Source organism: Amyelois transitella, chromosome Z, assembly GCF_032362555.1.
Source record: "Amyelois transitella isolate CPQ chromosome Z, ilAmyTran1.1, whole genome shotgun sequence".
NCBI classification, from domain to species: domain Eukaryota; kingdom Metazoa; phylum Arthropoda; class Insecta; order Lepidoptera; family Pyralidae; genus Amyelois; species Amyelois transitella.
The window spans coordinates 1648524-1676429 of NC_083535.1; the positions used below are offsets into that span (position 1 = coordinate 1648524).

At 37.3% G+C, this 27906-nt stretch overlaps 2 protein-coding genes across 2 annotated transcripts; one reads left to right on the forward strand and one right to left on the reverse strand.

The window, feature by feature from the left end:
* The first annotated feature begins 281 nt into the window (after positions 1 to 281).
* LOC106130623 (D-3-phosphoglycerate dehydrogenase) lies at positions 282 to 9242 on the forward strand. Its single transcript, XM_013329518.2, has 8 exons — positions 282 to 416; positions 1443 to 1584; positions 3924 to 4075; positions 4722 to 4941; positions 5801 to 5933; positions 7203 to 7318; positions 7980 to 8082; positions 8752 to 9242. Exons 2-8 carry the CDS (start codon positions 1450 to 1452, stop codon positions 8874 to 8876), a joined length of 984 nt encoding a protein of 327 aa, XP_013184972.1. The 5' UTR covers positions 282 to 416; positions 1443 to 1449; the 3' UTR covers positions 8877 to 9242.
* A 600-nt stretch (positions 9243 to 9842) lies between these two features.
* LOC106130531 (uncharacterized) lies at positions 9843 to 26569 on the reverse strand. The gene is made up of 6 exons (XM_013329384.2): positions 26412 to 26569; positions 16857 to 17004; positions 13004 to 13181; positions 12029 to 12118; positions 11635 to 11733; positions 9843 to 11204 (listed from the first exon to the last, which is right to left on the reverse strand). Exons 1-6 carry the CDS (start codon positions 26426 to 26428, stop codon positions 11101 to 11103), a joined length of 636 nt encoding a protein of 211 aa, XP_013184838.2. The 5' UTR covers positions 26429 to 26569; the 3' UTR covers positions 9843 to 11100.
* Between the last annotated feature and the right edge of the window lie 1337 nt (positions 26570 to 27906).

Below are 27906 nucleotides of genomic sequence, written 5' to 3' on the forward strand. Positions count from 1 at the left end.
AGGGTGTGTGGATGTATGTTGTTACTCTTTTACGCAAAATCTACTGGGCGGCAGATGAAATTTGGTACACTCGTAGGATATAACCTGGAATAAAAACAAGAGTAACCGAAATTACCAACGGAGCCCCGGGTTTATAAATAGTCCGACATTATGACAACTTTCCGCGAACGGAAAAGTGCTTATTCCCATTAACGAAATCCATGGGACAGGGAGAATTTGATTCAAAGGTGCTAAGAACTACAATTCAAGTGACAAATTTTATCTAGCAATATAATATACAAGTCAATGGCTTGGTGCGGCGTGCAATGATAAGCGAACAAACATACCGGTTCCACTGGCCATCACCAGCCCGACTCAGTCTCGCAAAAGGCACCGGGTAGAACACACATCATTCTACGAAGATACTCAAACAAATTGTAAGTAATCCTTATCCATATTAAACTTCATTGAAACGGAGAGATTTTTTAAATAGTCGCGTTGGAATTACGTTTTGTTTCGTTATAAAGTTCACGGTCGAATTCAATTGTTAGCAATTGACGACAATTCTGTATACATTGTCCATTATGTGTATAGTATTACCAGTACATTTTGATTACAATGCAAAAGTCTTCGTGTTATATTGATTAGTTGCAAATCTTTATTGGATGGTATTAGTTTAAAACTTTTCAACAATGAATTTATCTACAAATAAGTGATCTTTGTTCTAATGTCCAACCAAGTTGTTAAACCATACGACAATTATTAAGCGATATAATAATATCCTATAATAATGAATAAAAAAAAAATTTTGAATGATACAATACATATTTATTTAGTAGAATATTTTAATTGACATAGTTATATTTGTTAGGGTACGGAATTAAAACAGCTATTATAAAACAAATATGACTACAAACACATAGACGTAATATTAAAATAGGTTAACAGAAAATTTACTAACATAAAGTTTATTTCATTAAATAGATATTCTGTCTAATGAATAATGTACCTACTTTTGATATAAATACATTCAAATTTCTCCAATAGTGATATAAAAACATATGGAAGACACAGATCGCGTAATACTACAGCCAAGAACAGGATCAAAACTTATAGGATAGGTTTACAGTTATAGTTTTCAAGCTTATTTTTCTAAATTGACTTATACAGAGTAGTTCTTCATATTATTCTGATAATTCCCAATAAAATAGGAAAATAGTTTAGCAAGCGCAGCTGCCGGCAAATGCCTTATAGGTTTACTCACTCTAATTTTACAACCATTGGTACTATATTTTGCATTTCGTGTGTATGAAAAATAGATGTTGACCGATTCTCAGACCTACTCAATATGCTCAAAAAATATCATGAGAATTGGACAAGCTGTTTAGGAGGAGTACGTTAACGAACATTGTGACACGAGAATTTTAAATAAAAGATATCTATACATTTTAATTTTGTTACAGAAACATCATGGGTTTGGACATCAAGTCAGTATTGGTGGCGGATGGTGTCGGTGCCAACTGCACGGAAATCTTGCAGTCCCACGGAATCGCCGTCACCAATAGACCCAAGATCTCCAAGGATGAACTCCTCAAAGAAATACCAGTAAGTATCGCCGTTATGGTAAGCGTCGGTCGTCTATAAAGCGTGATAAACAAGTTCAAATACTTTTCCTGAGTGCCAAGGTTCAAAAGCCGTGTGGTTCCAGGCACCAATAGAAAACTAATGGGATAACTCCATCTCTTTTCCTATCTATGGAAAAGAGATGGAGTTATCCCATTAATATCCATAGATAGGAAAAGAGATGGAGTTATCCCATTAGTTTTCTATTGGTGCCTGGTGTTATAAAAAGCTACTAAGGATTCTTTTAGGCGATAGGCTAACAACCTGTCACTATATGAATCTCAATTCCATTATTAAGCCAAACAGCTGAATGTGGCCTTTCTGACTTTTCAAGAGTGTTGACTCTGTCTATCCTACAAGGGATATAGACAAGATCATATGTTGTATGTTTGTATATTTATCCTCAAACTTAATTTTGATTTTTGTGAACACATCCTTTTATAGACGCTGATTGGCTTAATGATAGAATGAGATTCAAATAGTGACAGGTTGCTAGCCTTTCGCCTAAAAAAAGAATCTCAAGTTTATAAGCCAATCCCTAATTAGATTAGTCGCCTTTAACGACATCTATTCTATTCTTTCTCTATTGGTACCGGGAGTCACACGGCACCAATGGAAAGGAAAGGAAAAATATCAATGTTTTTAATAAAATATATTCAAATTACATATGACACAGATATCACATAAATCTTATCATGTGGGCTGATGTAATTGTTGCTGTTACTATGTCAATGTCAGGCCACTTGTATCTGACTACGTGTATGATACAAGAGTACGAACTCAGCTCCGTCCGCGTGATGCAAAGATTCCTCCTTAATTTTTTTTTTCCTGGGAATTTCGGGCAACGCCTTCCTTACCAAAAGGAACACATATTTCATACTGAATTTCATATCTCTAGACAATTTTATGAGTTGATATGTCAGTTAGTTAATCAATTAGTTTCCCCTTTCTTCGACTCGCGCACACTATCATTTCGGACACCGTAGGTCCCGGGTTCATATCCCGGCCAGCGCATTACAAGAAACAAACTTTATCTAATTTTAATCTTGTTATCAATTTAAAAATTATTATATTAAATATAGTATCGTTGACTTAGTATCTCGTTATATAAGTTTCGAGCCTCGATATACTTCGAGGCTAACTCAATCTGTGTAATTTGTCCCGTATACATTTATTTATTAATGTCAGAAAAAAGTTACCCTCTTTTCCACTTATTATATATATTACCTCTTTCTAATATGTGTGCCAAATATGAAAATTTGTCAAGTAGATAAAGCTTAATTTGAAGACCAGGCGCATATACTAACTCACTTTCCCATTTATAACATTAGTAATTGCGCTCGCGCATAATTCCTTCATCATTGGAGACTCACTATAAAGAAACGCATCACAGTTGATCACAGTAAGTATTTTTATCAATCAGTCACCTTACCTTACCAAAATTATCTTTCTTTACTTTGAAATCAATGTAACAAATAATTATTTTTGCACATCAATAGCATACTTGTTCATTATTCTCAATAATGTATTCAACACTTAGTTGAATAGAAATCTTTACACTCGGCACTATGTAGGTATTTTTCACACGTTTTCATGACTTACGTAAGAGATATGTTGACATCTTTATAACAAATGTAGTGTATTTTATACTTCTTCTGCCTTCTTTCTTCTTTCTACCTCCGACTTTGGTCCTGATTGCATCCTCATCAGTCTGGCGAGGAGCCCTGGACATTGGCCTTTGACCAGAGATCTTAGTTTGGGTGAGCTGGTTTTTACACGAAGCTAGATACTCCCATCTGACCTCCGCAACCTTTGCAGGTAAACCTAGTTCAAGTCAAACCGTCATGGAATAATCATGGTTACACACATTAGGTTGCCTGAATTTGCAGGTTTCCTCACGATGTTTTCCCTCACGATAAAAGCAACATACATTAACTTCAATTGGAAATAATCAATGATATGAATAATGAATGCTCATTGCTAAAATAGGAGATTGGAATTCGGGTATAAAATATTAGGCATGGTGGATTCTTAGAGATGGAATTCGATCTTAATTCCATTTGACTAAATGTGACCTTCGAATCATGAGACTATCTCTGCAACGAGCTTGCAAGAAGAGAGTTAAGAATGTAACTAGTTTCTGCATTCCCTACCAGGAAAGAGTATGTATTATATACACAGTTAGTGTCAGCCAGTCAAAGGATCACCTTTTATCAGTAAAATGCATTGGTCTTAAAAGATCATACGATCGGTTGAAAACTATGAAGTAGGTACCCAACTGGACTTCAAGACTTTCAACCATTATTTTCCTATTTCTTCAGAACTATGAAGCTCTAGTGGTGAGATCAGCCTCCCAAGTAACCAAGGAAGTCCTGGATGCCGGCAAAAAGCTGAAGGTTGTTGGCAGAGCCGGCGCCGGGGTGGACAACATCGACGTTGACGCCGCAGGGAAGAAAGGTGTCGGTGTCATCAAGTAAGACATACATTCATACATATAATCACGTTTTTTCCCGGAGGGGTAGGCAGAGACTACATCTTCCCACTTCACACAACAGGATATCAAGTTACCCTGCGTGGAATTCTATGATGCGGTAAAACAGGCGAATTGGCAATGAATATATTTTTGTGTTGTTTAATGAACTAGTGACGAGCAGTTTTCAAAAATATTTTTTTTAACGCATTTATATTCTTTTCTGCCAGTAACAATAGAACAGTGACGCACGTCGAAATTAAATATAATTTGTTATCTTATACATAACACAAGCTGTATCAACAATTGCATAATAAACAACAGAGTTGAGAATGCGTTGAATTGCAATTGGAATGGTTGGTACAAATCCGTCAACTAGGGTGTGCAGGATCGTTAGATCTAATCAGAATTTTATTAATGAACAGAAAATTATTCCCTAAACTAAGAATTACACGCTTATAAACTTGTAATTCTTCTTTCAACTTGTCACTATTTGAATCTCAATTCTATCATTAAGCCAAACAGCTGAACGTGGCTTATCAGTCTTTTTAAGACTGTTGGCTCTTACCCCGCAAGGTATATAGACGTGATTATATATGTTTATTATAATAAGTTTGTAATACATCAATGATCTATTTCTAATTTCCAGCGCCCCGGGAGCCAATGCAATGAGCGCTTGCGAGCTGACATGCGCACTGGCCATGTCTCTTGCGCGCCACGTAGCTCCAGCTGCCGCCAGCATGAAAGAAGGTCGCTGGGACCGCCCCAAGTTCACCGGCACAGAGCTCTATGGGAAGACCCTAGCTGTTGTTGGCCTTGGAAGGGTGGGGAGAGAGGTCGCAGTCAGGATGAACGCTTTCGGAATGAAGGTATGTATAGCTGAATCCTAATCGTGAATGTTTCTTTTTTTTTGTTTTTTTTTTTTGAAGTGTTCATCGATAATTAATGTTGTAAACCATGCGAATGTTAGTGTATTTTTTCTTTATGCAGATTTTTTTTTGTATTAGTTAGACCCAGTTTAGTCCTCACCTTATCAGTGTCTTGTGGTTCCCAGCACCAACGGAAAAAAGAATAGAACCATTTCATCTCTATTCCATGGATGTCGTAAAAAGCGACTACAAGATGGCTTTAATACTTGGGATTCTTTTTCTAGACGATGGGCTCACGACCCGTCACTATTTGAATCCCAATTCTATCATTATGCCACACAGCTGAGCGTGGCCTTTCAGTCGTTTGAAGTAGTGTGGTTCCCGGCACCAATACAAAAAAGAATAGGACCACTCCTTCTCTTTCCCATGGATGTCGTAAAAGGCGACTAAGGGATAGGCTTGGGATTCTTTTTTAGGCGTTGGGTTAGCAACCTGTCACTATTTGAATCTCAATTCTATCATTAAGCCAAATAGCTGAACGAGGCCATGCAGTCTTTTCAAGTCTGTTGGCTCTGTCTACCCCGCAAGGGATATAGACGTGACCATATGTATGTAGGTATGTATGAAGTACGGGCACTTCGGCTTAAGCAAGTTTTATGTTTTGTCGTTATCATGCTTTTTTACATGCCAAAGCGAATGATAAAATGCCAAGAAGCTACCTTATTATGTACATATGTATTTGTTACAATACTATGCGCGATTTCAATTTCTTCATCTGACGTGCTCGTGTCAGTGTTGCCATCTATTTTACATCCCCAAGTTTGGGAAAAATTATTAAATTATATATATAATTTTGCAGATCCTAGGCTTTGACCCGTTCGTTTCGGCCGAGCAGTGCAAAGAGTTCTTCGCCACGAAGTTGGAGTTAGATCAAATTTGGCCATTAGCCGACTACATCACCCTACATACGCCATTAATTGAATCCACTAGAAGTAAGTATTTAGAGTACCGAATTAAAACTCTATAATCCCGAACTCATGAACCCTCATCATGTAATATATAGGGCTATATAGAAAAGGATACTCGCTTTCGAATTGTAAACATAACTATAATAGGAGTCCTATAATTAATGTCAACGAACTAAATATCAACAAAAAAATAATGTCAATACCATGAAGTGAATATTACAAAGAAATGTTAGTATACTTTTCTGTTGGCCCCACTGTACTTACCTACACCCTCCACCGCTAAGCTTCGGTTTATCAATATTTCTCTCTCCACTTTGTCTTCTGCGCACACGCACACCCACACATTTTACGGCGACACCAGTCTTGTTTAAATTTTAGACCTATCTGCGAATTTTCCAGGATTTAGAAATTTCTTTCAAATAAATTGATGAAAATTTAAATTTTGACTCTTTTTTTAAATTATTCTTTTATGTTTATAATAATCTTTGCCTTTTGGAGTAAATTGGCTCGAATATATAATACCTACCTAATTATTCACGCCGTCTACCCAATAATTCTTTAATCTTTTGATAATAAAGGAAAATACATTTTTTATTATCTTTGTCACATATGTATGTATATGAATGAAAAAAGCACTGTTATAGCTAGTACTGTTTTGTTTATCTTATCTACATCAAAACCAGAAAAATATGTTTTCCATTGTTATTTTTATCACCACTAGATATGTGATATCTCAGTTAGCAATACTTATCTTTTTTCAGTCGTTGAAACAAAAAATTGTAAATTGGATTAATGTACTCTAATCCCAATTTATAGATAAAATAAAAATAAGATTTCTTAGTCACTTACAAAATACAATAACAATTACTACAACGATCTATTATATAATCTAAAACTGAGATAAACAAAACAATATTTATATATTCTTGGGAATAAAGAACAAAGATCGAATATTCACATTTTTCTGGCGTAAATCTTGGCTACTATTACCTATAATAAACGCATCTAGTCTCGTTGTCGTCTTAGTCAAATTTTGATTGTCCCTTTTATTCAATCAATATGCCAATCAGTTTTGTTCATCTAAAATGTCAATTCAAAGTGTCTGTCTGTCCATGGACTGAACTGAGCCGCTACATGGATATTTAAAGCAGAGAAATTATGCTAGGATCAGTGTAAGTAATAACATGTAGTAACTACCTGCCCCTCTGATAAAAAGTCGCGATCATATGCCTATCGGAATTACCTATACATATAAATTTATTAATTTATGAATGTATGTAAATTATTTCCCAGATCTCATTAACGCTGACGTACTAAAGCGATGCAAGAAAGGAGTTAAAATCATCAACGTTGGCAGAGGAGGCCTCATCAATGAGAAAGACCTCCTTGATGCCCTCAATACTGGACACGTGAGTTAAAAATTTTGTGAAATAAAATATATTTTCTAGTAGTTAGTTAGATACATAGAAATAAATATTTTTTTAAATTTAATGTTGTCGTTGTAAATTAATTGCAAAGAACAAAATATAAGGTCCAATAAATTCGAGCGGTAATATTTTAAAGGCATGCTTATAGTACCCATACATTAAATGAAAATTTTTAATTTTTAATTTTGTGGTAACATAATTTACTTATGTAACTAATGTCAGGAATAACGCTGGTACCTGGATTAATTATTAAAGAGAATTCAGCATACTAAGGTTACCAAAGTCTCACCTCCCGAGATGTGACATATTTTAATCATAATTTTTTTAATTCTATATCATACATCACGTCTATATCCCTTGCGAGGTAGACAGAGCCAACAGTCTTGAAAAGACTGAAAGGCCACGTTCAGCTGTTGGGCTTAATGTTAGAATTGAGATTCAAATAGTGACAGGTTGCTAGCCCATCGCCTAAAAGAAGAATCCCGAGTTTGTAAGCCGATCCCTGAGTTACCTTTTACGACATTACGTTAAAACTAACCTCTTACTTGATTACCCACCACAGATATGTGATTTCAGTTTTACGTGTTTTAACATACAAACACTTTATATGCATACACATAACAGTTACATTTGCCATCATCAGGTTAGCGGAGCAGCCCTGGACGTGTTTGAACAAGAACCCCCCACGGACCCCCTGACCCTGCAGGTCATCCAACATCCTTCCGTGCTCGCCACGCCGCATTTAGGTAGATATTTAGTACATAAAAGGTGCCGTGTGGTTCCCGGTATCGATAAATAAAAGAAAGTACTTCATGCTTGGACTTAACAACTGTTCTGATGAATTTTGCTAAAACCTTTAAAGTTCTTATTGTCCCGTGTGGTTCCCGGCACCAATAGAAAAAAGAATAGGACCAATCCATCTCGTTCCCACGGATATCGTAAATGGCGACAAAGAGATAGGCTTATAAACTTGGGATTCAACTGACTCGTAATGCCATTATGGAGTCATACAGCTGAGCGTTGCCTTTCAGTCTTTTCGAGACTGTTGGCTCTGTCTACCCCGCGAGGGATATAGACGTGACTATATGTAGGTCAGAAAAGGGTTTCCTTATCCAATTAGCTAACTATTTTGAATATAAAATTAATTGGATAGATACTCTCAGATTAGAATTGTGATTATCTTCTTGTATAAAATAATTTTTTAATAATATATAATCTATTTGATCGAGAATCCTAATTCCAAAGTAGTCTTTTAGTATATACATATAGAAATAGGTTATTTATTTATTTATTTCGAAGACCAACAACCGTTTATCATTTTAAATTATGGGATACGACATTTAATGAAATAACACAACTGCAATCTGATTGGTTAATTTCTTAACGTACCCTATATCTATATATTGCTGTTTCAGGTGCGTCAACGAAAGAGGCCCAAGTGCGAGTGGGGCAGGAGATCGCGGAACAGCTGGTCAACCTGGTGAAGCCTGGTACATACTCCACACCCCTTGCAGAGGTCACCAGAGTTCTTAAGAAGTGAAGAAACAATGAACTTTTTTATGTGCAGTGAGAGCATAGAAATTTGACTTCGGTAATCACTTCTTATTTGTGAGATTTATATGTCGTAACAAGGAGGTAATATACTTTTTGGAGGTAACGGGCGTATGTTCGAATCATAAAGTTACTATAAAAGATCTTGAAGGTTATAAAAAAGTATTTAAATACAAATTGTACCAATCAGGTGTTTTGATACGCACCTCAATAAGACTATTTGAAATTGTACATGGTTATACTACAAAATAATATGTAAACGGGGGCGGTCAATTTATATGCTTCTCACTGTACCTACGTACAAAACTATTGAATGAAGTGTTTGAGGAATTGTTAGTTTTTAATATCTTTTGGAATTATTTTTATTAAGTCTATAAATAAGTAAATTTATGAAAAAAAAAACATGTATTTCAAATATCCTTAACTACCTTCTGATCAAATCGAATTCTTTCACAAAACTCGAAAAGATAGCGTGTAAAATAACGTTTGTAAAAAGAGAACTGCCTCCAATTAATATCTATCTTATTTAAGTAGTTACAATTTCTAAATCCTTTTCCTAAGTGTAACAAACACTATCTTGAAAACAGCATCAAAATCGGTCGAGCGAAACGCGTAATAATCGCGGACAACATACATAAAGGTCAAACTGAGATGCTTTAGCATGCTGTTAAAAGATTTGACATGTTTTTCATGGTCACCTGCCTGTCTGTCCTGATCAATCCTCTTTTTTATTCATAATTCCTAGCGCCGTATGACGTTATGTGCTTCTCTGGAAGGGTCCACTTATGACCATGACCCTAGGTCAAATCCACTTGACCGTACTGACAGGGTCAGAGAACCCACTTGTATCATGGTTTTCGCACAAATGAAAGGGCTTTTCCCTTAGTCGAACCTTGACCGAGTTACCGCAAAAACTGCTTCCATGTACACAGGTACAAGATTTAAATGAAACGCCCATTTATTTAAAATTATTTATAAAAATACTTATAAGTATAATTTACACATAGTAAGTACAAAAGTTCTAATTCAGATTGAGAGTGAGACCAGTTTGGGATGGCATGGGAGCTCACGTGAAGATTAGGCAAGGTTGGGATATAGGTCCAGACCATCGCCCATAAATACAAAGGATTAAAGGATTTTACACCTGTGTGTTTAAGTATTAAGTGCTAGCATCAAGAATATTGGTAAGTATTATTATCACCGAGCGACTGTCACAGCATTAGCTCGGTGACTACGGATATTGTAACATGAATTACGTCCGAGATAAAATAAAGGTACGTTACGAGGACGTTTATTAAGGCACGTTACGAGGGCGTTTAATAAAGGCACGTTACGCGCGCGTATTATTGTTAATTGTATAATTTAACGCAAAAGTTTTAAATCAGTATAAAGTTATAAAGAAATTTATATCATTTATGTAATGTATTCTATGTTGAAAGGTAATATAAATGCTTACTTCGTTAACCTTTAATTGAATGAATTTGAATTTTGACCTTGAATTTTTTCTCAAAACTTAAAACAAAAAGAACATCTTCTTCATCCTACTACTATTATAAAGGCGAAAGTTTGTATGGATGTATGGATGTTTGTTACTCTTTCACGCAAAAACTACTGTACCGATTACCATGAAATTTGGTATGTAGGTAGCTGAAGACCCAGAATAACACATAGGCTACTTTTTATCCCAGAGTTCCCGCGGGATTGATAGGGTTTCCATGCGGACGAAGTCGCGGGCGGCCTCTAGTCTTATTATACAGGTGGATCGGCTTGAACTCATTTCTTTTCTTTGTAAATCTTTTTTTTGCTGTTAGTATAAATTAACCACAAAATCACAGGTGCAAAATAAGATGGTACGAGTATAATATACGTACGAGTATAATATACTCGTACATAAAGTACACACTATGAAGCACTATATTCTGATAGTCGTAGAATTTTCAACGCATCTTGGTACACAGTACGTGATGTAGAGTATTTTGAAACTAGCGCATTTTAATTATTTTTTTAAGTAAATTTATTTATGTAAATGTTACCTTGATACCTAATAATTTGAAATGGCACACAAAAACAGCACGCAATGTCTCCGTAATACAGAATTCCGTGATGCAGATTTTAAGGTTACTTTTTTTTTAAAACGGCATCGCAAACAGTATTCATTTCTTTGTATTTATGGGTATGTCTGGAACAGTCTTAGAGGAAGTAAGGATGTAAATCTAGTTGCCGCCTCGTCTGACAAACGTTCTGCCGGTCCTGGAGGGGGGTACGGCCGCTTCGTTCTGCTCCTCAGGCTCTTGTTCTGCTACTGACCTGGCTCCGGCTAAAAATTATAATTATTATTTTCTAGTTTTCGTAAAAAGCTAGAAAGGTAATTTAAAAGCAGGTGCTCCATTTAAAAAAAAAATTGCCTTAGTATTTCTGTTCATCTTAGTTTTGAGTTCGTGGGCCTGCTCGAAATGTTCTTATTTATATTTATTTATTCTTTATTGTAACAATTACAATTTGTAAAGTACAATAGGCGGACTTAATGCTAATAGCATTATCTAACAGTCTACCATTGGGTTAAGCAGAGAACCTTTGTGTGGGTGATAATAAAAATGTATAATAAACATACTTACTATACCATTTTACTATAAACCTATACTTAATATATAAATATATATATATATATATTTGCAGCAGATTTCATACAGAGATTAATTACTCTCTCATGACTGAGTCAGTATAGTTTCTGTAATTAATCTACTTACGCCTTCCAAATCTTGATTTACTGGGCTTGGAGATGGAGGCTGCTGGCGCTTCCTCGTTGTTGCTCTCGCGCGCAGGCGCACTATTGAACCGTTTCTTACCTAAAATAATGTATTACGTTAATATTAATAATAAAAGTAGTATGCAGTAAATGACCGCCGTGTGGTTACCGGCAATTTAGAATAGAACCAATCCATATCTATCTGTCCCATGGATATCGTAAAAGACGACTAAGTGATAGGCTTACAAACTTGGGATTCTTGAAGGCGATGAGCTAGTAACCTGTCACTAGATGAATCTCTATTCCATCATAAAACCTAAACGTGGCCTTTCACTCTTATCAAGACTGTTGGCTCTGTCTACCCCGCATCCCGAAATAATCTTTCTAATACTCACTATAACTTGACTTAGAAGGTGCTTCAGTCACTATGTCCTGCGAAGAAGCAGCCGCTGAAGACGCGTGGTTGGTGTGCCCGTGGAGTTTAGCTGAAAATACAGAAAATATGTTTTGTACATTGCTGGCGAGAGGTCAAGTCAAGAGTACTCTAAACCGGCGAGCTTGCAAGACAGTTATCATAGAAAACATCGAGAGAAAACCTGCACATTCAGACAATTGACTGTGTAACTTATCCAATACAAGTTAGGTTGTGGAGGTCAGACGGTAGTAGTTTCGTGTAAAAACCTGACTCACAATCTAAGATCTATGGTTAGAATCCTAGCAGGATGATAGAGAGGATGCAACCGGGACAAAAGCCAGGACAAAGAATCCAGTTTAGATCTTAAAATTGAAGGGTAGAAAGGTCCGGCCACAAAGACTTCTTCATTGGAACCAACAACTGTTCTGATGAATAGTGCCGTGTAGTTCCCGGCACCAATACAAAAAAGAAATAGGGCCACTCCATCTCTTTCCCATGGATGACGTAAAAGGCGACTAAGGGATAGGCTTACAAACTTGAAATTCTTTTTTAGGCGATGGGCTAGCAACCTATCACAATTTGAATCTCAATTCTATCATTAAGCCAAATAGCTGAACGTGGCCATTCAGTCTTTTCAAGACTGTTGGCTCTGTCTACCCCGCAAGGGATATAGACGTGATTATATGTATGTATGTATGTATAATCTATCTTTCTTTCTGTGGTCCGCCACAAGTGAAGAAAGAAAATTCAAGTTCAAAAGCTATGTCGCGAAGAGCTGGGATTGAACATTGATAAACCACGTCAGGGAACGGGAAACAGCAATGACGGAAATACAGCCCACAAGGGATATAGACGTGACCATATGTATGTATGTATGTATGAATTTTGCTAAAACCTTTAACGATACTTATTGGGTTTCTTGAAAAATGCTGTCATAAAAAAAAAACTATAATACCTTCGGCTGCCTGTGCCCGTCTCCTCTTCAGGGTTTCAAGGAGGTCGGTGTTACTCCTGAACGGCCTGACTCCCCCAGCCACCAGCTTCTTACCCTCCGTTGAGGAGGGGGGCGCCTCTGTCGACGGTTCTTGATGCTCACCTTCAGCTGGGTAGTCCTCATCATACTCAGCTTCCTCCTAAAATGTCATATGTTATAAATATGCCGTGTGGTTCCCGGTACCAATACAATGCCGTGTGGTTCCCGGCACCAATACAAAAAAGAATAGGACCACTCCATCTCTTTCCCATGGATGTCGTAAAAGGCGACTAAGGGATAGGCTTACAAACTTGGGATTATTTTTTAGGCGATGGGCTAGCAACCTGTCACTATTTGAATCTCAATTCTATCATTAAGCCAAATAGCTGAACGTGGCCATTCAGTCCTTTCAAGACTGTTGGCTCTGTCTACCCCGCAAGGGATATAGACGTGAACATATGTATGTATGTATGTATAAATATATAACATATAATCCCTTACATGGTTGGCGGAGCCATCAGTCTTGAGGAGAGTGTAGGGCCGCGTTCACCTACATGACTGAATGATGGAATTGAGATTCATAGAGACAGGTTGCTAGCCTTACGCTTAAAAGAAGAATCCGTTTTTCGCGATTAATCGTTTTGATTCTTTTGGTAGATTTTGATGATATGTGTTGGTAATATTATATCCTTCTCATAATCTCTAAAAAAGAATAGGACCACTCCTTGTCTTTCCCATGGATGTCGTAAAAGACGACTAAGGGATAGGCTTGTAAACTTGATATTCTTATTTTAGGCAATGGGCTAGCAACCTGTCTCTATTAGAATCTCAATTCTATCATTAAGCCTAACAGATGAACGTGGCCTTTCAGTCTTTCAAGACTGCTCGCTTTGTCTACCTCGCAAGGGATATAGACGTGACGGAAATTACTTTAAAGCTTAACCTTGGTCCATTTATATTAATTAATTCGTGACTTAGGTACATAGGTCGGCGTAAAGTTTGCAAACCCGTACTCTGTTCAACAAAATAACGCCACATGTGGTCAGGTATTTTCTGCCTCCGACTGTACTTTATACACAAATGCAACAAACATGCTTCATCCATCCTTTTAACCCGGAATTTGCAGTCTTTGAACCGTGTGGAATCCCAAATTAGTAATACAATTTTCCTCAATCGTGCATTAACCTTAAGCATGACTTCAGTATGATAATGTTACAAATTATATGTAACTAGGAGACGATTTTTACAAGCGAAACCGTGGGTTCGCTTGTGAAAAATCTCGCTTATTTCCGTCTCTAAAGAAATTCATGAAAATCCTCTCTAAGCGCACCCATAGTCCACATTAAGAAATAAGTGGATCTATGTTTGTGGATTTGTAAAATGTTCGTATTGGTAAAATCTTCTTTACAATGAAATTTCTTCGCTGTCGGAAATTGTTGTTAAGATTTTTGTGAATGAGAGAGGGAACATATACATATATCCCTTTAGGGGTAAACGTCAGGGATAGATAGGGTCTACAGCCTCAAAAAGAGATTTAAACAGTGGCAGATTGCTATCCTAAAGAATAACATTAATAACCTTTCCCTTGGTTGACTTATACTGGCACATACTACGTATTTTCTTCGTCGACATGAAAGCTGAGATGAGAGTGAAAAGCATGTATAATACACAACAATGTGTTTGGGTGAATGTGCCTATTATATTACAATTGGCATGCGCCGTAACCAACTCGACGCCGGAGTTTCGCAATCCACAGCTGTATTTCGAGTTATGAAACCGAAAATCATTTGGCATAGGGATTAGCATATCAAAGGGATTATTAATCACTACTTTGCACTCGTAGCGAAAGTTCGGGTCAAGAGTACCTATCCTGTACCGACAAGTTTGAAAAGAATTTGGGTGATGCAATAGAAGTGCGGGACGCAGATGTTGGCGATTTGCTGGGGGTCTCCACATTTTAGAATAGGACCTCTATTTTCCATGGATGTCGTAAAAGGCGAGTAAGCGCTTGATTTAAAAAGAACAGTTTTTTTTTCTTCTTCTGCAGATTCAAAGACTGGCTAGTAAATTTGAGATTTTTCTTTTAAGCAATGGGCTATTGGAATCTCAATCCCATCATAAGGCTATACAGCTAATCCATTCAATTTTTTCGAGTTGGCCTTGTCTAAACCCGTAAGAGAAAACAAAACAATGTAGACTCCGCCTGCCATTTGACCAAAACCATCTGGATTCATTATTAATATAGGTACATACATACATAAAATCACGCCTCTTTCCCGGAGGGGTAGGCAGAGACTACATCTTTCCACTTGCCACGATCTCTGCATATTTCCTTCGCTTCATCCTCATTCATAAATCTCTTCATGCAAGCTCGGCGGTAATATAATATAGGTACACAGAGCAAAAATACCTGAGATGGCGTTCAGTGCACTGTGGTACTGGAATTGCAGTTCCCGATGTATTGAGACGGGTTAATTAAATCACGCGACATGCGAAAGTAACCAACGAGTTTTGGAATATCTAGCTAAACTTATTGAAATATTAATACTGATATACATTCATATGGTCACGTCTATATCCCTTGCGGGGTAGACAGAGCCAACAGTCTTGAAAAGACTGAATGGCCACGTTCAGCTATTTGGCTTAATGATAGATAGAATTGAGATTCAAATAGTGACAGGTTGCTAGCCCATCGCTTAAAGGAAGAATCCCAAGTTTTTAAGCCTATCCCTTAGTCGCCTTTTACGACATCCATGGGAAAGAGATGGAGTGGTCCTATTCAGTTTTGTATTGGTGCCGAGAACCACACGGCAAAAGATTTTGCTAGAGAAATGTGATATTATAAGTTCGTGTTCTCATCGCCGTAAAAACTATTTATCTATTAAGTACAAATCAGAATTCATTTACGGCGAATTCGCTGGCAACAGCGAGTATTAGTCAAAAATAATCGAATAGAAATTTAAACCAACAGATGAATTCATAATCGAATTCAAAGTCGGATTTCGCAAATTAAAAAGTAGCATTTGGCTCAAGGCGGGCGGGCTCATCGGGTCACCTTCGATTGTGACCTTTTGTGACCTTCCTTTCCTCAATTTCTACCTGCACCAAGTCAGCCCGTGCAAGATGACGAAGATGTTTATGCTAAATATACAAACATATCTACATTAATCACGTCTCCTTCCCGGAGGGGTAGGCAGAGACTACGTCTTTCCACTTGCCACGATCCCTGCATGATTCTATGCTTAATATGCGTATATTAAATGTCAAAAAACCAACCTAAAATAAAGCTAGTGTGACAACTTGAATTGAACAAAAAATGTAAGAGGATTTTATTTGAAAATGAATTCCTTAGACTACATTTAATACCGCTTTTGTAATTATAAAGAATGCGGTCTTAGTTCAATATAGCCTTAATTGAATGTTAATTATTTCACAGATATACATATTTTATCGGTAGGAGTGGGATCAAATTAAGGACGTCCTGGTAAAGGGTTAGGTCAAGAGTACTCGAAAGTGGAAAGAGGTAGTCTCTGCCTACCCCTCCGGGAAAGAGGCGTGATTTTATGTATGTGTGTATGTATATACATATTTTAGAACCCCGAAGACCGGAAAGTCGACGGAACCCAGGTCCCGAAAGTAAGCGAGGACACAACCGGAATTTGAACCTGTTCCTTTCTGCGCATCGCGCATTTTATTCAGACACCTTACCCATTCGACCACCGAGGTTCTATCTATCTATCAAAATCCGTTAAGGATCTAAGCATCCATACAGACATACTTATGGACAGACGCGGTAAACGACTGCTTTATACAATGTAGTGATGAAGTTGTTCACCTGTGGGGCTTCCGTGGTGGTTGTGGTGGTGGGTTTTCCTTTAGCGAGTCCTCGTTTGAGCAGCCCCCTGGTGGGAACCGCCCGGGGCTCCCCCTCGTCCTGTGGCCATCCGCTGACTTCCCAAGACACGCACGCAACCAGTACTATTCTGGAATAAAATGGAAATTGGAATTTAATTCATGCTGGTCTGGTGGCCAAGACCGTGGCGCCGTGTGGTTCCCGCCACTTTGGAACAGGACTTATCGATGTCGTATAAGAAAATTGGGCGCTTTGATTAATGCAGTTTTTCAATTAACCAATTAATATGGGTTAGGTTCCCCTGCAAAGGATTCGAAGGTCATATGGGAGTCTCTGTGTATAAAATCCTGATTGTCCCATTGAATCCAGGATCCTCTTGAATTTAGAATGTAACTACGATTGACGTCAGAGGAAAGAAGACCGATAAGAATGTTAATGAAAGTTTATGCATGAATCTCATACATTCATAAATATGTATATTCACGTTTAGATCCCTTGCGGGGCACACAGAGACAGCAGTCTTGAAACTGAAATCCACGTTCAGGTGTATAGATAAATGTTGGAATTAAGAGCCTACTAGAATAATTCACAGCCCATGCCTTAGTCGCCTTTACGACATCCACGGGAAAGGTATGGATGTCCTAGTCTAAAGTGCCGTTAACCACACGGCACAAATATGATCATCCTGATAGATAAATCGGGATGCCTAATTTTTATTCTACGATTATGGGCTAGACACCGCTGTAAAGGCGTTTACAGAAATTACATACATACATACGGTCACGTCTTTATCCCTTGCGGGGTGGACAGAGCCAACAGTCTTGAAAAGACTGAATGGCCACGTTCAGCTATTTGGCTAAATGATAGAATTGAGATTCAAATAGTAACAGGTTGCTAGCACATCGCCTAAAGATGAATCTCAAGTTTGTAAGCCTATCCCTTAGTCGCCTTTTACGACATCCATGGGAAATAGATGGAGTGGTCCTATTCTTTTTTGTATTTGCGCCGGGAACCACACGGCATTACAGAAATTTTTACAGAAATTACCATTAAAATTTCAACAAAAACAAATATTCTATTACATAGATAATTTCTAGAATTCCTCAATTAGCCGTAATCTATTATGTGCATGTATAATTTAAGTGGACCAGACTTGACCAGACCGCAAAATGTCAGGCTTAGTTGCTATACGCGCTAGTGCTCTTAAGAAATCTAATAATTGTAGTTATTTCTAACCGTGTGGTTCCCGAAAGTTTAGAATAGGACTACTCCTTATCTTTTTAATGATGTCGTAAAATAGGCGACTAAGGGGATTGCTGGGTTAGCAACCTGTCACTATTTGAATCTTAATTCTATCTTACAGCCAAATAGCTGAACGTGGCCTATCAGTCTTTTCCAGACTGTTGGCTCTGTCGACCCCGCAAGAGATATAGACGTGATTATGAGTATGTACTAAGAAAGCATAAAGGAAGTCGGAAGCGGATACGGAAGCCACGTGACCTGGCCCGGTTGATCAACTATCTACTGACTAGACCGAGTAGTTGACCTTTGTACTAAGTTGACTAGATCACTTCGCACTTTGGAAAAAGGTCACAAACTTTGACTTCGACGATTGGTTATAAGTAAAAATTGACAAAAAAAAAATATTTTTCACTGAATTTTGGTAAAAATTGAGTGCCGTGTGGTTCCCGGCACCAATACAAAATTGAATAGGACCACTCCATCTCTTTCCCATGGATGTCGTAAAAGGAGACTAAGGGATAAGCTTACAAACTTGGGATTCTTTTTTAGGCAATGGGTAAGCAACCTGTCACTGTTTGAATCTTAATTCTATAATTAAGCCAAATAGCTGAACGTGGCCTATCAGTCTTTTCAAGACTGTTGGCTCTGTCTGCCCCACAAGGGATATAGACGTGACCATATGTATGTAAATATTGATAAGTCTTTATTTTTCTAAAATTTTCTTTAATGTAACTAACATGTCTAAAAGAGACATAAAATACAGTCTAAAATATGGTGAAATGGGACAGCGATAGTTTACGGGTCAGAATCGTAATGTCATAGGCTCATCTCGAGCTCCTCTCTAGAGAGGTAAAGACTAAGGATGTGTAGCGGGAGCGATGATTCAGCTCGACCGCCACCAAAGGGAAGATCTTCCGCCAGGCTAGGTGTGATGCCTGGGGAACCGCGGCTCCGACGATGTTGTGTCGGAGGTTGTATATATGCTCCAATCCGTGAAATCTTTAATTGCGCGATTTAGACTTTTCGCTGATTTTGACTGATAGCGTCGCGTGATTTTGTTTTTGTGACTTGTGGCATAGTGATGTCACCACAGACGTAACAGGGACTAACGATAGAAAGATAACAATCCTATTATAAGTGTTAAATAAATCCCGCTTGTTAGAGTTATGTCATATTATGTAAATAGCCAAAATTAATCTGGCTTCACATTCGTCCGGCCTAACACCTAGGCATTTCCTTAAAACTGTTACGAAAATACACAACTAAGTATTCATTTGTAAAACAATTTGCACTGCGTATCCTCAATTTATACTTTTTTTTTTCAAGTAATTGAACCGTTTAGCTGTGAATTACAAATCATCCTGCTGATTTCGTTTTGATATATCGGGTGGAAATTATCGGCCATGTCGTTTCCGGTCTCAATTTTTAGCAGACTGAGAGAATACAAATGTGTGACTTGGGTTATACAAAATTGTCTATACATACATATGGGGTCACGTCTATTTTCCTTGCGGGGTAGACAGAGCCAATAGTCTTGAAAAGACTGAATGGCCACATTCAGCTATTTGGCTTAATGATAGAATAGAGATTCAAATAATGACAGGTTGCTAGCCCGTTGCCTAAACAAGAATCCCAAGTTTGTAAGCCTACCCCTTAGTCGCCTTTTACGACATCCATGGGAAAGAGATGGAGTGGTTCTATTCTTTTTTGTATTGGTGCCGGGAACCACACGGCACACAAAATTGTCTATAATGAGAGTTATGAAACTATAGTTAAGTCCCATGAGGTTTTCAGCACTATTAAAATAGGACAACTCCATACCCATTTCATCCCTTTTCAATGGATTTAGAAAGAACAGTGTGGGCCATCTGCTTTGAGCGTCAGTGGTACGCGTAGAATCGGTAAGGTGCCCGCTTCAAATACGTGATGCGCACAAAGGCACAAGTTCGAATCCCGAAAGTTATGTTTGTTATAGTTTGTATACTAAGCGAAGCTGCGATGCGGGAAAACATCGCGAGGAAACCTGCACACTCAGGCAACTGGATGTGTTACTATGATCGATCCAATACGGGTTAGGTCACCTGCAAAGGTGGCGAAAGCTTCGTGTAAAAACCTGACTCACCCAATTCAGAGTCTGTGGTCAAAGGCGTACCCTGGGCTCCTCTCCACAGTGTCAAGGATGCAACCTAAGACTAAAAGCCAGGAGGGAGAAGAGTGTGGGCCATTTGCTACTTTCTTATTATTTAAGCCCATCTGTCACTTTAAGGTAACTTTAGCTTTGTCTACCACTATAATAAAGACTAAAATTTGAACGTATGTACTCAGATTTCAGTGAGACCACTCCATCACTGACAAATCATGGTTGCACAACATTCACACAGTCGCCTGAATACGCGGATATCTTCGCTACATTTTCCCCGGCCGTAATACATGGTTAAAATAATAACCAACAATAGAAAACAAATTGTCTATCATATCACGTTGTTTGGTAAAAGTGCAACTTTCTATACGGCCGCGTGGGTGCTCTGAATGTGTAATTTTAACCTCAAATTGATTCAAGGTTAGAGCGTGAAACCGGAAGTATAGTACTTACAGCCGACCTTGCCATACAATGCGGCAGTGTATAAAGCACCATCGAATGACAACCAGGGTCGGATTTAGGGGAAGGGCTACGTACTGGGGCAACTCAAGTTGAGTCAACTATCAACGAGTATAGATTTTGTTTGTTTGTTTGTTTGTAAATTCTTTATTGCACATAAAAATAAATGTAACAAAAATAGAACAGTGATTGGATATGGAAGAATATGTACACGGCGGACTTATCCCATTCGGGATTTCTTCCAGTCAACCAAAATAAAAAGGAAAATCTATAATCAAAGAGGCAGCGCACATTAAAAGCGTTTAGGATGCGTTACATTAAAGTTTAATAGTTTGAGTTAATTGGAAGTTTATCTATAAAATTATAAAGATATAGTATATAGATAAACACCGAAGACCTTGGCCAATCAGAAAAGTTCGTTTCTCATCATGCAGTGGCCGGGATTCGAACACGGGACCTACTGTGTCACAGACAAGTGTACTATCCCTGCGTACTATCAGGTTAAGTTTATCAGCCGATTCTTACGCGGTACGAATAAGTGATAGTTTCATTTAAATCTGAGCTGTTAAATAACGTGGGAGCAACTAACATTTCTCACGAGTTTTTGATTTAGATTTCGTGGGAACTTTTTGATGTATTAATTAACAAGAGAATAAATATATACTTCCTAGAGATAACTGCACTATTTGGTAACAATGTCAGATCGCTAATTCCTGGTTTTCAAAATATGTATGCACAAGATTATCCTTACCTGCTTTGCATGATTTGCAGCACCCGATTGCAGAATCAGCCTTCAGCCCAAAATTACAAAAAATCTTTTCTAAAACGCAGCTATTACATGTTCTATTAGAATTTTGGAGTTATGCAAGACATGAGTGCTAAGGAAACTATGAAACTGTAAATGCATGTATCCATATTATAGGTAAATGTCAATCGCTGATTACACAATATTTTATTAGCAAATGTGAGCTGTAACCAATGGTTGGGTAAGGTATTTTCTTATATTGTCATCATTTTGTATCATATCATCTGTAGATCTGTGGCGTAGTTTGAATTTAGTTTCTTAAATACATATAGAATATGTACTTAATTAGCTCCCAAGGTTGCCGTGTGGTTTCCGGTAGTTTTAAATAGGATAACTCTTTTTCCCATGCATGTTATAAAATGAGACTAAGGGAAATAATCATATTCACCTAGTACACCTTTTATCATGATCCAATATGGATTAGATTTTCATGCAAAGGTTTCTTAGGTCAGGCGGGAGTTCTTAGATCATGGTCAAAAGACCTTTAAAGACCCATGGCTCTTAGAATAAGCTCCCGGTGACAATTCATTTGCCGGCGGTGTGACCTTCAGGAATAAGGATGTGATCCAGAAGAAGAATAGAACGTTATCAGAAGTCCGTATGTGTCACAACAATATCAAGGTAATTATAATTATTTTCGCCATTTTCGGTAAATGACAGTCACGACCGGAAGAAAGAGTAAGGTCGTAAAATTAATAAAGGGTATTAACCCTTGATTAATTTGCCTTTGAGTTTTGCAACGCCAATAGTCGGGTATGCAATAAATGCAATAATTTCCAGCTTGTTGACCTCAATAAATAAATATACCTATCGAAGTGTTGTGGTTAGCGATCGTTACAAGCTTAAAAAAAAATCTTTTTAAAAATTATTTGTCAGATTCCGTACCTTTATTATTATTTGTCATGATGCAAATTCATAAATTCTTACGTCTTAATATGTTGGTGGTCATCGTTTATTTTCACTTGACTATCGATAAAGATAGGGTTGAATGATTTTGCCGTGTGGTTCCCGGCACCAATACATAGGACCACTCCATCTCTTTCCCATGGATGTCGTAAACGGCGACTAAGGGATAGGCTTACAAACTTGGGATTCTTTATAGGCGATGGGCCAACATCCTGTCACTAGTTAAACCTCAATTCTATCATTAAGCCAAATAGCTGAACGACGCCATTTAGTCTTTCAAGACTGTGTCTATCCCGCAAGGGATGTAGACGTGACCATATGTATGTATGTTTAATGATTTTACTTTCGGTTTTTCACGGTTCAGTCCTCCCTAGAGAAAACTCGGGGTCGGCTTAACCACAGTCGCGGATTGGGTGAGTGCGGTTTTTAAAAGATAAGAGTGCCTTACCTTCGCAACCTTTGCAGGGTAATTTAACCAATGGACATGGCTACACATCCAGTTGCCTGAACCTAGAGGTTCCCTCACGTTGTTTTCTGACTTAAGATCATCAGTAAGCAGGTTGATTCTAACTTTAAATATATTATTCATCTAAGAATCTTCTATACTAATATTATAAAGCTGAAGAGTTTGTTTGTTTGAACGCGCTAATCTCAGGAACTACTGGTTCGAATTGAAAAATTATTTTTGTGTTGAATAGATCACTTATCGAGGAAGGCTTTAGGCTATATAACATGAAGCGTGCTTCAACTATAAGGAGCGAAGAAATAATGGCGAATGTAAAAAAACGGGGATAAATATTCACCCTTGAAGGCTTCAATGATGACCAAAATAACTATTCCACGCGGACGAAATCGCGGGCACAGCTAGTATTGTTATAAGTATTAAGGCGTATTAAAGTTTTGTAGGTGTCCAACAAAATTGCTACCTATTTCAATCATGCTTTAATGATTGTCAAGCGTTCGTGGTATTTCTTAAGCTTCCATGATATTAGCACCTGTGTCAGACAGACCAAAGTAATTACAGATAAAGGTGACTTCACACAATCGCAGTATTTACATATTTTCTGTCCAAATTTTATAATAAATGCTAAAGTGTGTGTGACAACTCTTGACGATTCATCTATTTGTTCAATCATCATGAAATTTTGCAGGTACCTACAGAAAGTACAACGCTTTGCAAAGTTCATTTCTTACTAAAAAAACTTTTGAAATACAGTTTTAGATTAAAATAAGAAAGACGTAGTAATTTCAGGTAAACGTGAACCATGGTTTACATATTCCATCGAACACCTCAGTCCATCACAAATTTTTCAAGAACACCTAATAAACTTACCCTAGGCTAGTTATTGATGTACCATTAAGGTTACGGAGATCAGGATGCCGCCTAAAAAAACTTGAATGTTGCAGACCTTATATCGTTTTTTATAGTGCAATATACAGTTATTAAACACGTGTAAGTTCAGCATAACTCAAGTAGCTAAACCGGTAATGTTACGTCGCCCAAGGTTACATCTTGGCTTCATTTCGACCACATCACATATAAATAAATCTAAGGCGAACATAATGATCCTAATTAACACACTACTGTCATAAAATATTAATTAACAAGCCGATTATGAAGTAACTATGACGATATTCAAACCACTATTTTTTAAGGAATTTGCAAGCCACGTGATAAATTATGAAGATTATCTGCTAACCTACATTTGCGAAACGAGTATGAATAGATATAAACATGCCAAATTAAAATTTATAAAAATTATATAATTTTCTTAATCTATACCTACTTATATTATAAAGCTGAAGAGTTTGTTTGTTTGAACGCGCTACTCTCAGCAACTACTGGTTTGAATTGAAAAATTACTTTTGCATTGAATAGACCATTTATCGAGGAAGGCTTTCTGCTATATAACATCACGCTGCAACTATATGGAGCAAAGAAATAATCGAAAATGTGAAAAGAACGGGGATATTCATCCTTGAGGGCTTCAATAATGTCCAAAATAACGACGAAGTTGCGGGCACAGCAAGTTTCATATAAAGTTAGTAATTTATAAATGTAATAAAATAAGGCCCTCTTTTTAATTTTATTATTACTTCCCGGATAAACTACGGCTTTTAGGAAAGGTTGAAGTTTAATGAAAATCATGATTCCGTCTACGATCTTGGATAGTGTTAATCAGATTTTTTTAAAAAGTAAATCTCGTCTTTTCTCAGCAACCTTTGCAAGGGAACCTACAACTGGCAGTTTTCTTTATGTTGATTTCCGTCTTAAGAGAATCGGTTTGCAATCAAACTAACGTAAGTACTTAACTCTGAAAAAAAGACGATCCATTGTCCGCGGTTGAATTCGAATCTGTGCCTTTGCGTCACGCACTTTATAACCTTTCGATTCGTCTACAGAGTTAAATACAATTTTTGACATTTTTATAAAACAAATCCAATACAAATGAAAAAAATAAGCTTGCAAAAGCTTCGTATTGATTGTCCGATAAACTTTGACTTGTCTAAATGTCGAGTTCCTTCAAATATTCCTATTGTTGTTTGCAAATTTCATAAATGTTTAATGTGTGGCGCAAGCGCTTAAAGGGCACGGCGCGGGGTTAACGAAGAGCTTACAAGTTTACATAATGCGTCACTTGCGCGAAGCTCGGCCGTGTCCACTCTTAAATTGATATCGATTAATCACGATTTATTCGTTTACTTAATCGAATGGAAAATCGGCAACACGCTATTGAATTAACGAGCGAAAGTTTGTTTTCAACGAGCTTTGTCATAAATACTACAAATGACTAACAACTACAAACTGCAAATGGCTAACGACAGGATAGATGTGTTCCTAAAGACAATTTAATTAACTTAACTGACTTAACCAATAAAATTTCTGATTATCTAGATCCGACTTGAAAATATTTATGAAGCACAGAATTAGACAAACTAAAAAGTAATGAAAAGATAAAAAGTGCAAAATCTAAAATATCCTCTATTTCCCATCTTAATTTAACCTGGAATCGAATCTGAGACCACGTTTCCACTGAGTCACAGATCACTAGGTAAAGTAATTTATACAAAATATACATAAGTATAAGACGCCGAAAACCGGACCAAGTAGAGAGAGGAAAGAAGGAAGACGGACTCCAGGCCCTGAAACATTTCTGTGGAAAGTGCAACCGGGAACACGCAGAGATGAGAGAGAGAAAGAGACAGTATGAACGCACCCTATAACAGCTATCATCCTACATAACTAAACATTGCCTAATCGTAGGTCGCAGGCTAGCTTTCATCGTGGGATCGGCGCTTGCGCATACCGGTTGTCGTGCTCAATTAATTTTCAAATTAATTGGTGTATTACACTGGGTCACCTTATAATGAGGTTTATAAGTCAACAAATTATGAAATGCTAATTCAAGAAAATATTAAGACTAACGGCGACTTTGTGTAATAGTTGCCGAGTTATGTTTCTAAACACTGGTTTGTAATACTTGGACGGAATATTGGAACACGATTGACCCATAGTCACACCTGTAACCTACCTAGGCAGCATTATCTGCAAGGAACTATACTAATATATTTCGAAGCCTTGTAGGTAGTATAGATTTACAATAACATTAGAAAGGAAATCATAAAAGTTACTACATCGATGACTCTTGTCTTGTCGCCATTCACAAGAAATCTTATGGGTACGTACGACCTTTAATTTAAAACGTTCATTTATGACAACTTTTATGTCACCTGTGAACTGAAATCGCATTGCCGAAATCTTCAACTTACTTAATAAATATTTACGACCAGTAACGGATTTTAGTATTTAGAATGTTTAAACTTCATTAATGTCAAAATTATTTTAGTATAGCGAACAAAGCCGCGGGTAACAATTACCTTATTAAATTAAAACAACAAAATCTATGTCAACACAAAAAATAAGAGTAATAAAAAAAAAATATCACGGAAATTCGCTATGCAGCAATAAAAAAAAATAACTCACAAGGGTAGGATCTTCATGTTTGTGATGTGATTGAAATGCCTTTCTCCTTGCTGGCGGTGTGAACAGGTCCTCGCTCCGCGGCCGCCACTTCAGGTCTGAGGTACGGCACGTATGCGGCCAGTTCCCACCAGTTACCGGCTGAACGAGACTTGGCGGCCGCTAGCCTAATTTATATTCGGCACTATACTGCAAGCCAGATCCTGTTGTGACGCTCTGATGAGGTACCAATTTGTGAAAACGCGAAGTACCGTTTTCGATCGAAAATCCTGATAGGAGGTATTGTCGCTGGATTTGTTAAGTTTCTATTGATATTTACTAGATTAAAGATTTATTTTGTAAACATATTATCATTTAAATATTATTACCAGATAATTCTTAATCTAAAACTGTAGATACATTGCATTTTTCGTGATGCAACTTTAGCGATCATAATTCTATTTTTACAGATGTACTTTAATGTCCGTAACTACTACTGAAAATTTGCCAAAAACTACAAATAAAATCATAAGTTTCAATCCAATCTTGCTGAAGCAACTTTAATAGATAACGGACATATTTCAACAAGAGTAGAATAAAAAGTTGACACACCTACATAACCGCTGAAGACATAACACTTTATTATGTCAAAGATACAACGCTTAAGTGATAGGAACAGCATTCTTGAGGTGGAGGTGAGGCTAAGGTGACGGAGCATCATCGGTTACGTAAGGCAGATTAGAACGGTTATTATAGACGAATTTCGTTTTCTATGACCAGTTAGCTCACACGAATAGGCGCTTTCGATGACGTATTTTAAGATTCGGTGCCTCGGGTATCTGCCGCGTCTTTTTTTTTCTTTTTTAAATCTCTACTTTCCTACTTCGAGGCTGTTTAATCGCTTTACGTTCCAGAATTCAACAGATTTCAGATTGCATCCAGCTAAACAATAAAGTAAAAGCTTTTTTGATACTTTGATATAAAATTAAATGCGTTTATTGCCTGAAAACGAATGCGTTGAATGGTTGATGATGAAAATGTAGTAAATGCTGGAAAAATGTAATGTTCAAAAATTTATTATCATCTTGTGTTTTGTACAGAGATGCTGCATAGAAAAATTAACTTGTTGAATAAAAATACAGATGAATGTTTTACTTAAAGTAAAAGAAGAGGGATCATAGATTTATCATATTATATTAACCCATAAGAGTTAAATATTCCATGGTTCAAATCCTACCACCATGAACTAACAACTCGTTCCCAAGTTACATACCAACATAAGTTTGAAACCTATGTTTTTATTATGAAAACATTATGAGGGACCCTGCACATTCAGGCAACTAGTGCGTGTCATGGGATCATAATGACCCGGTTTAAGACCAAAAATCATTGAAAAGGTAGCGGGCGGCAACCCTTACTGCCCAAAATATAGTTTGAACAGAGTGGAGGAAATTAAACGAAGCCTATCCTACTATTAAAATAGCGAAAGTTTATAAGTATGTCAGGATATCAGTATGGA

Coding starts and splice junctions, on each gene's coding strand:
- LOC106130531 (XM_013329384.2), bottom strand. Junction 13,182..16,856: donor CCACCACGGAAGCCCCACAG/GTGAACAACTTC, acceptor ATGACATTTTAG/GAGGAAGCTGAGTATGATGA. Junction 11,734..12,028: donor ACCTTCTAAGTCAAGTTATA/GTGAGTATTAGA, acceptor ACATTATTTTAG/GTAAGAAACGGTTCAATAGT.
- LOC106130623 (XM_013329518.2), top strand. CDS start 1,450: ATGGGTTTGGACATCAAGTCAGTATTGGTGGCGGATGGTGTCGGTGCC. Junction 1,585..3,923: donor AACTCCTCAAAGAAATACCA/GTAAGTATCGCC, acceptor CTATTTCTTCAG/AACTATGAAGCTCTAGTGGT. Junction 4,942..5,800: donor TGAACGCTTTCGGAATGAAG/GTATGTATAGCT, acceptor ATAATTTTGCAG/ATCCTAGGCTTTGACCCGTT.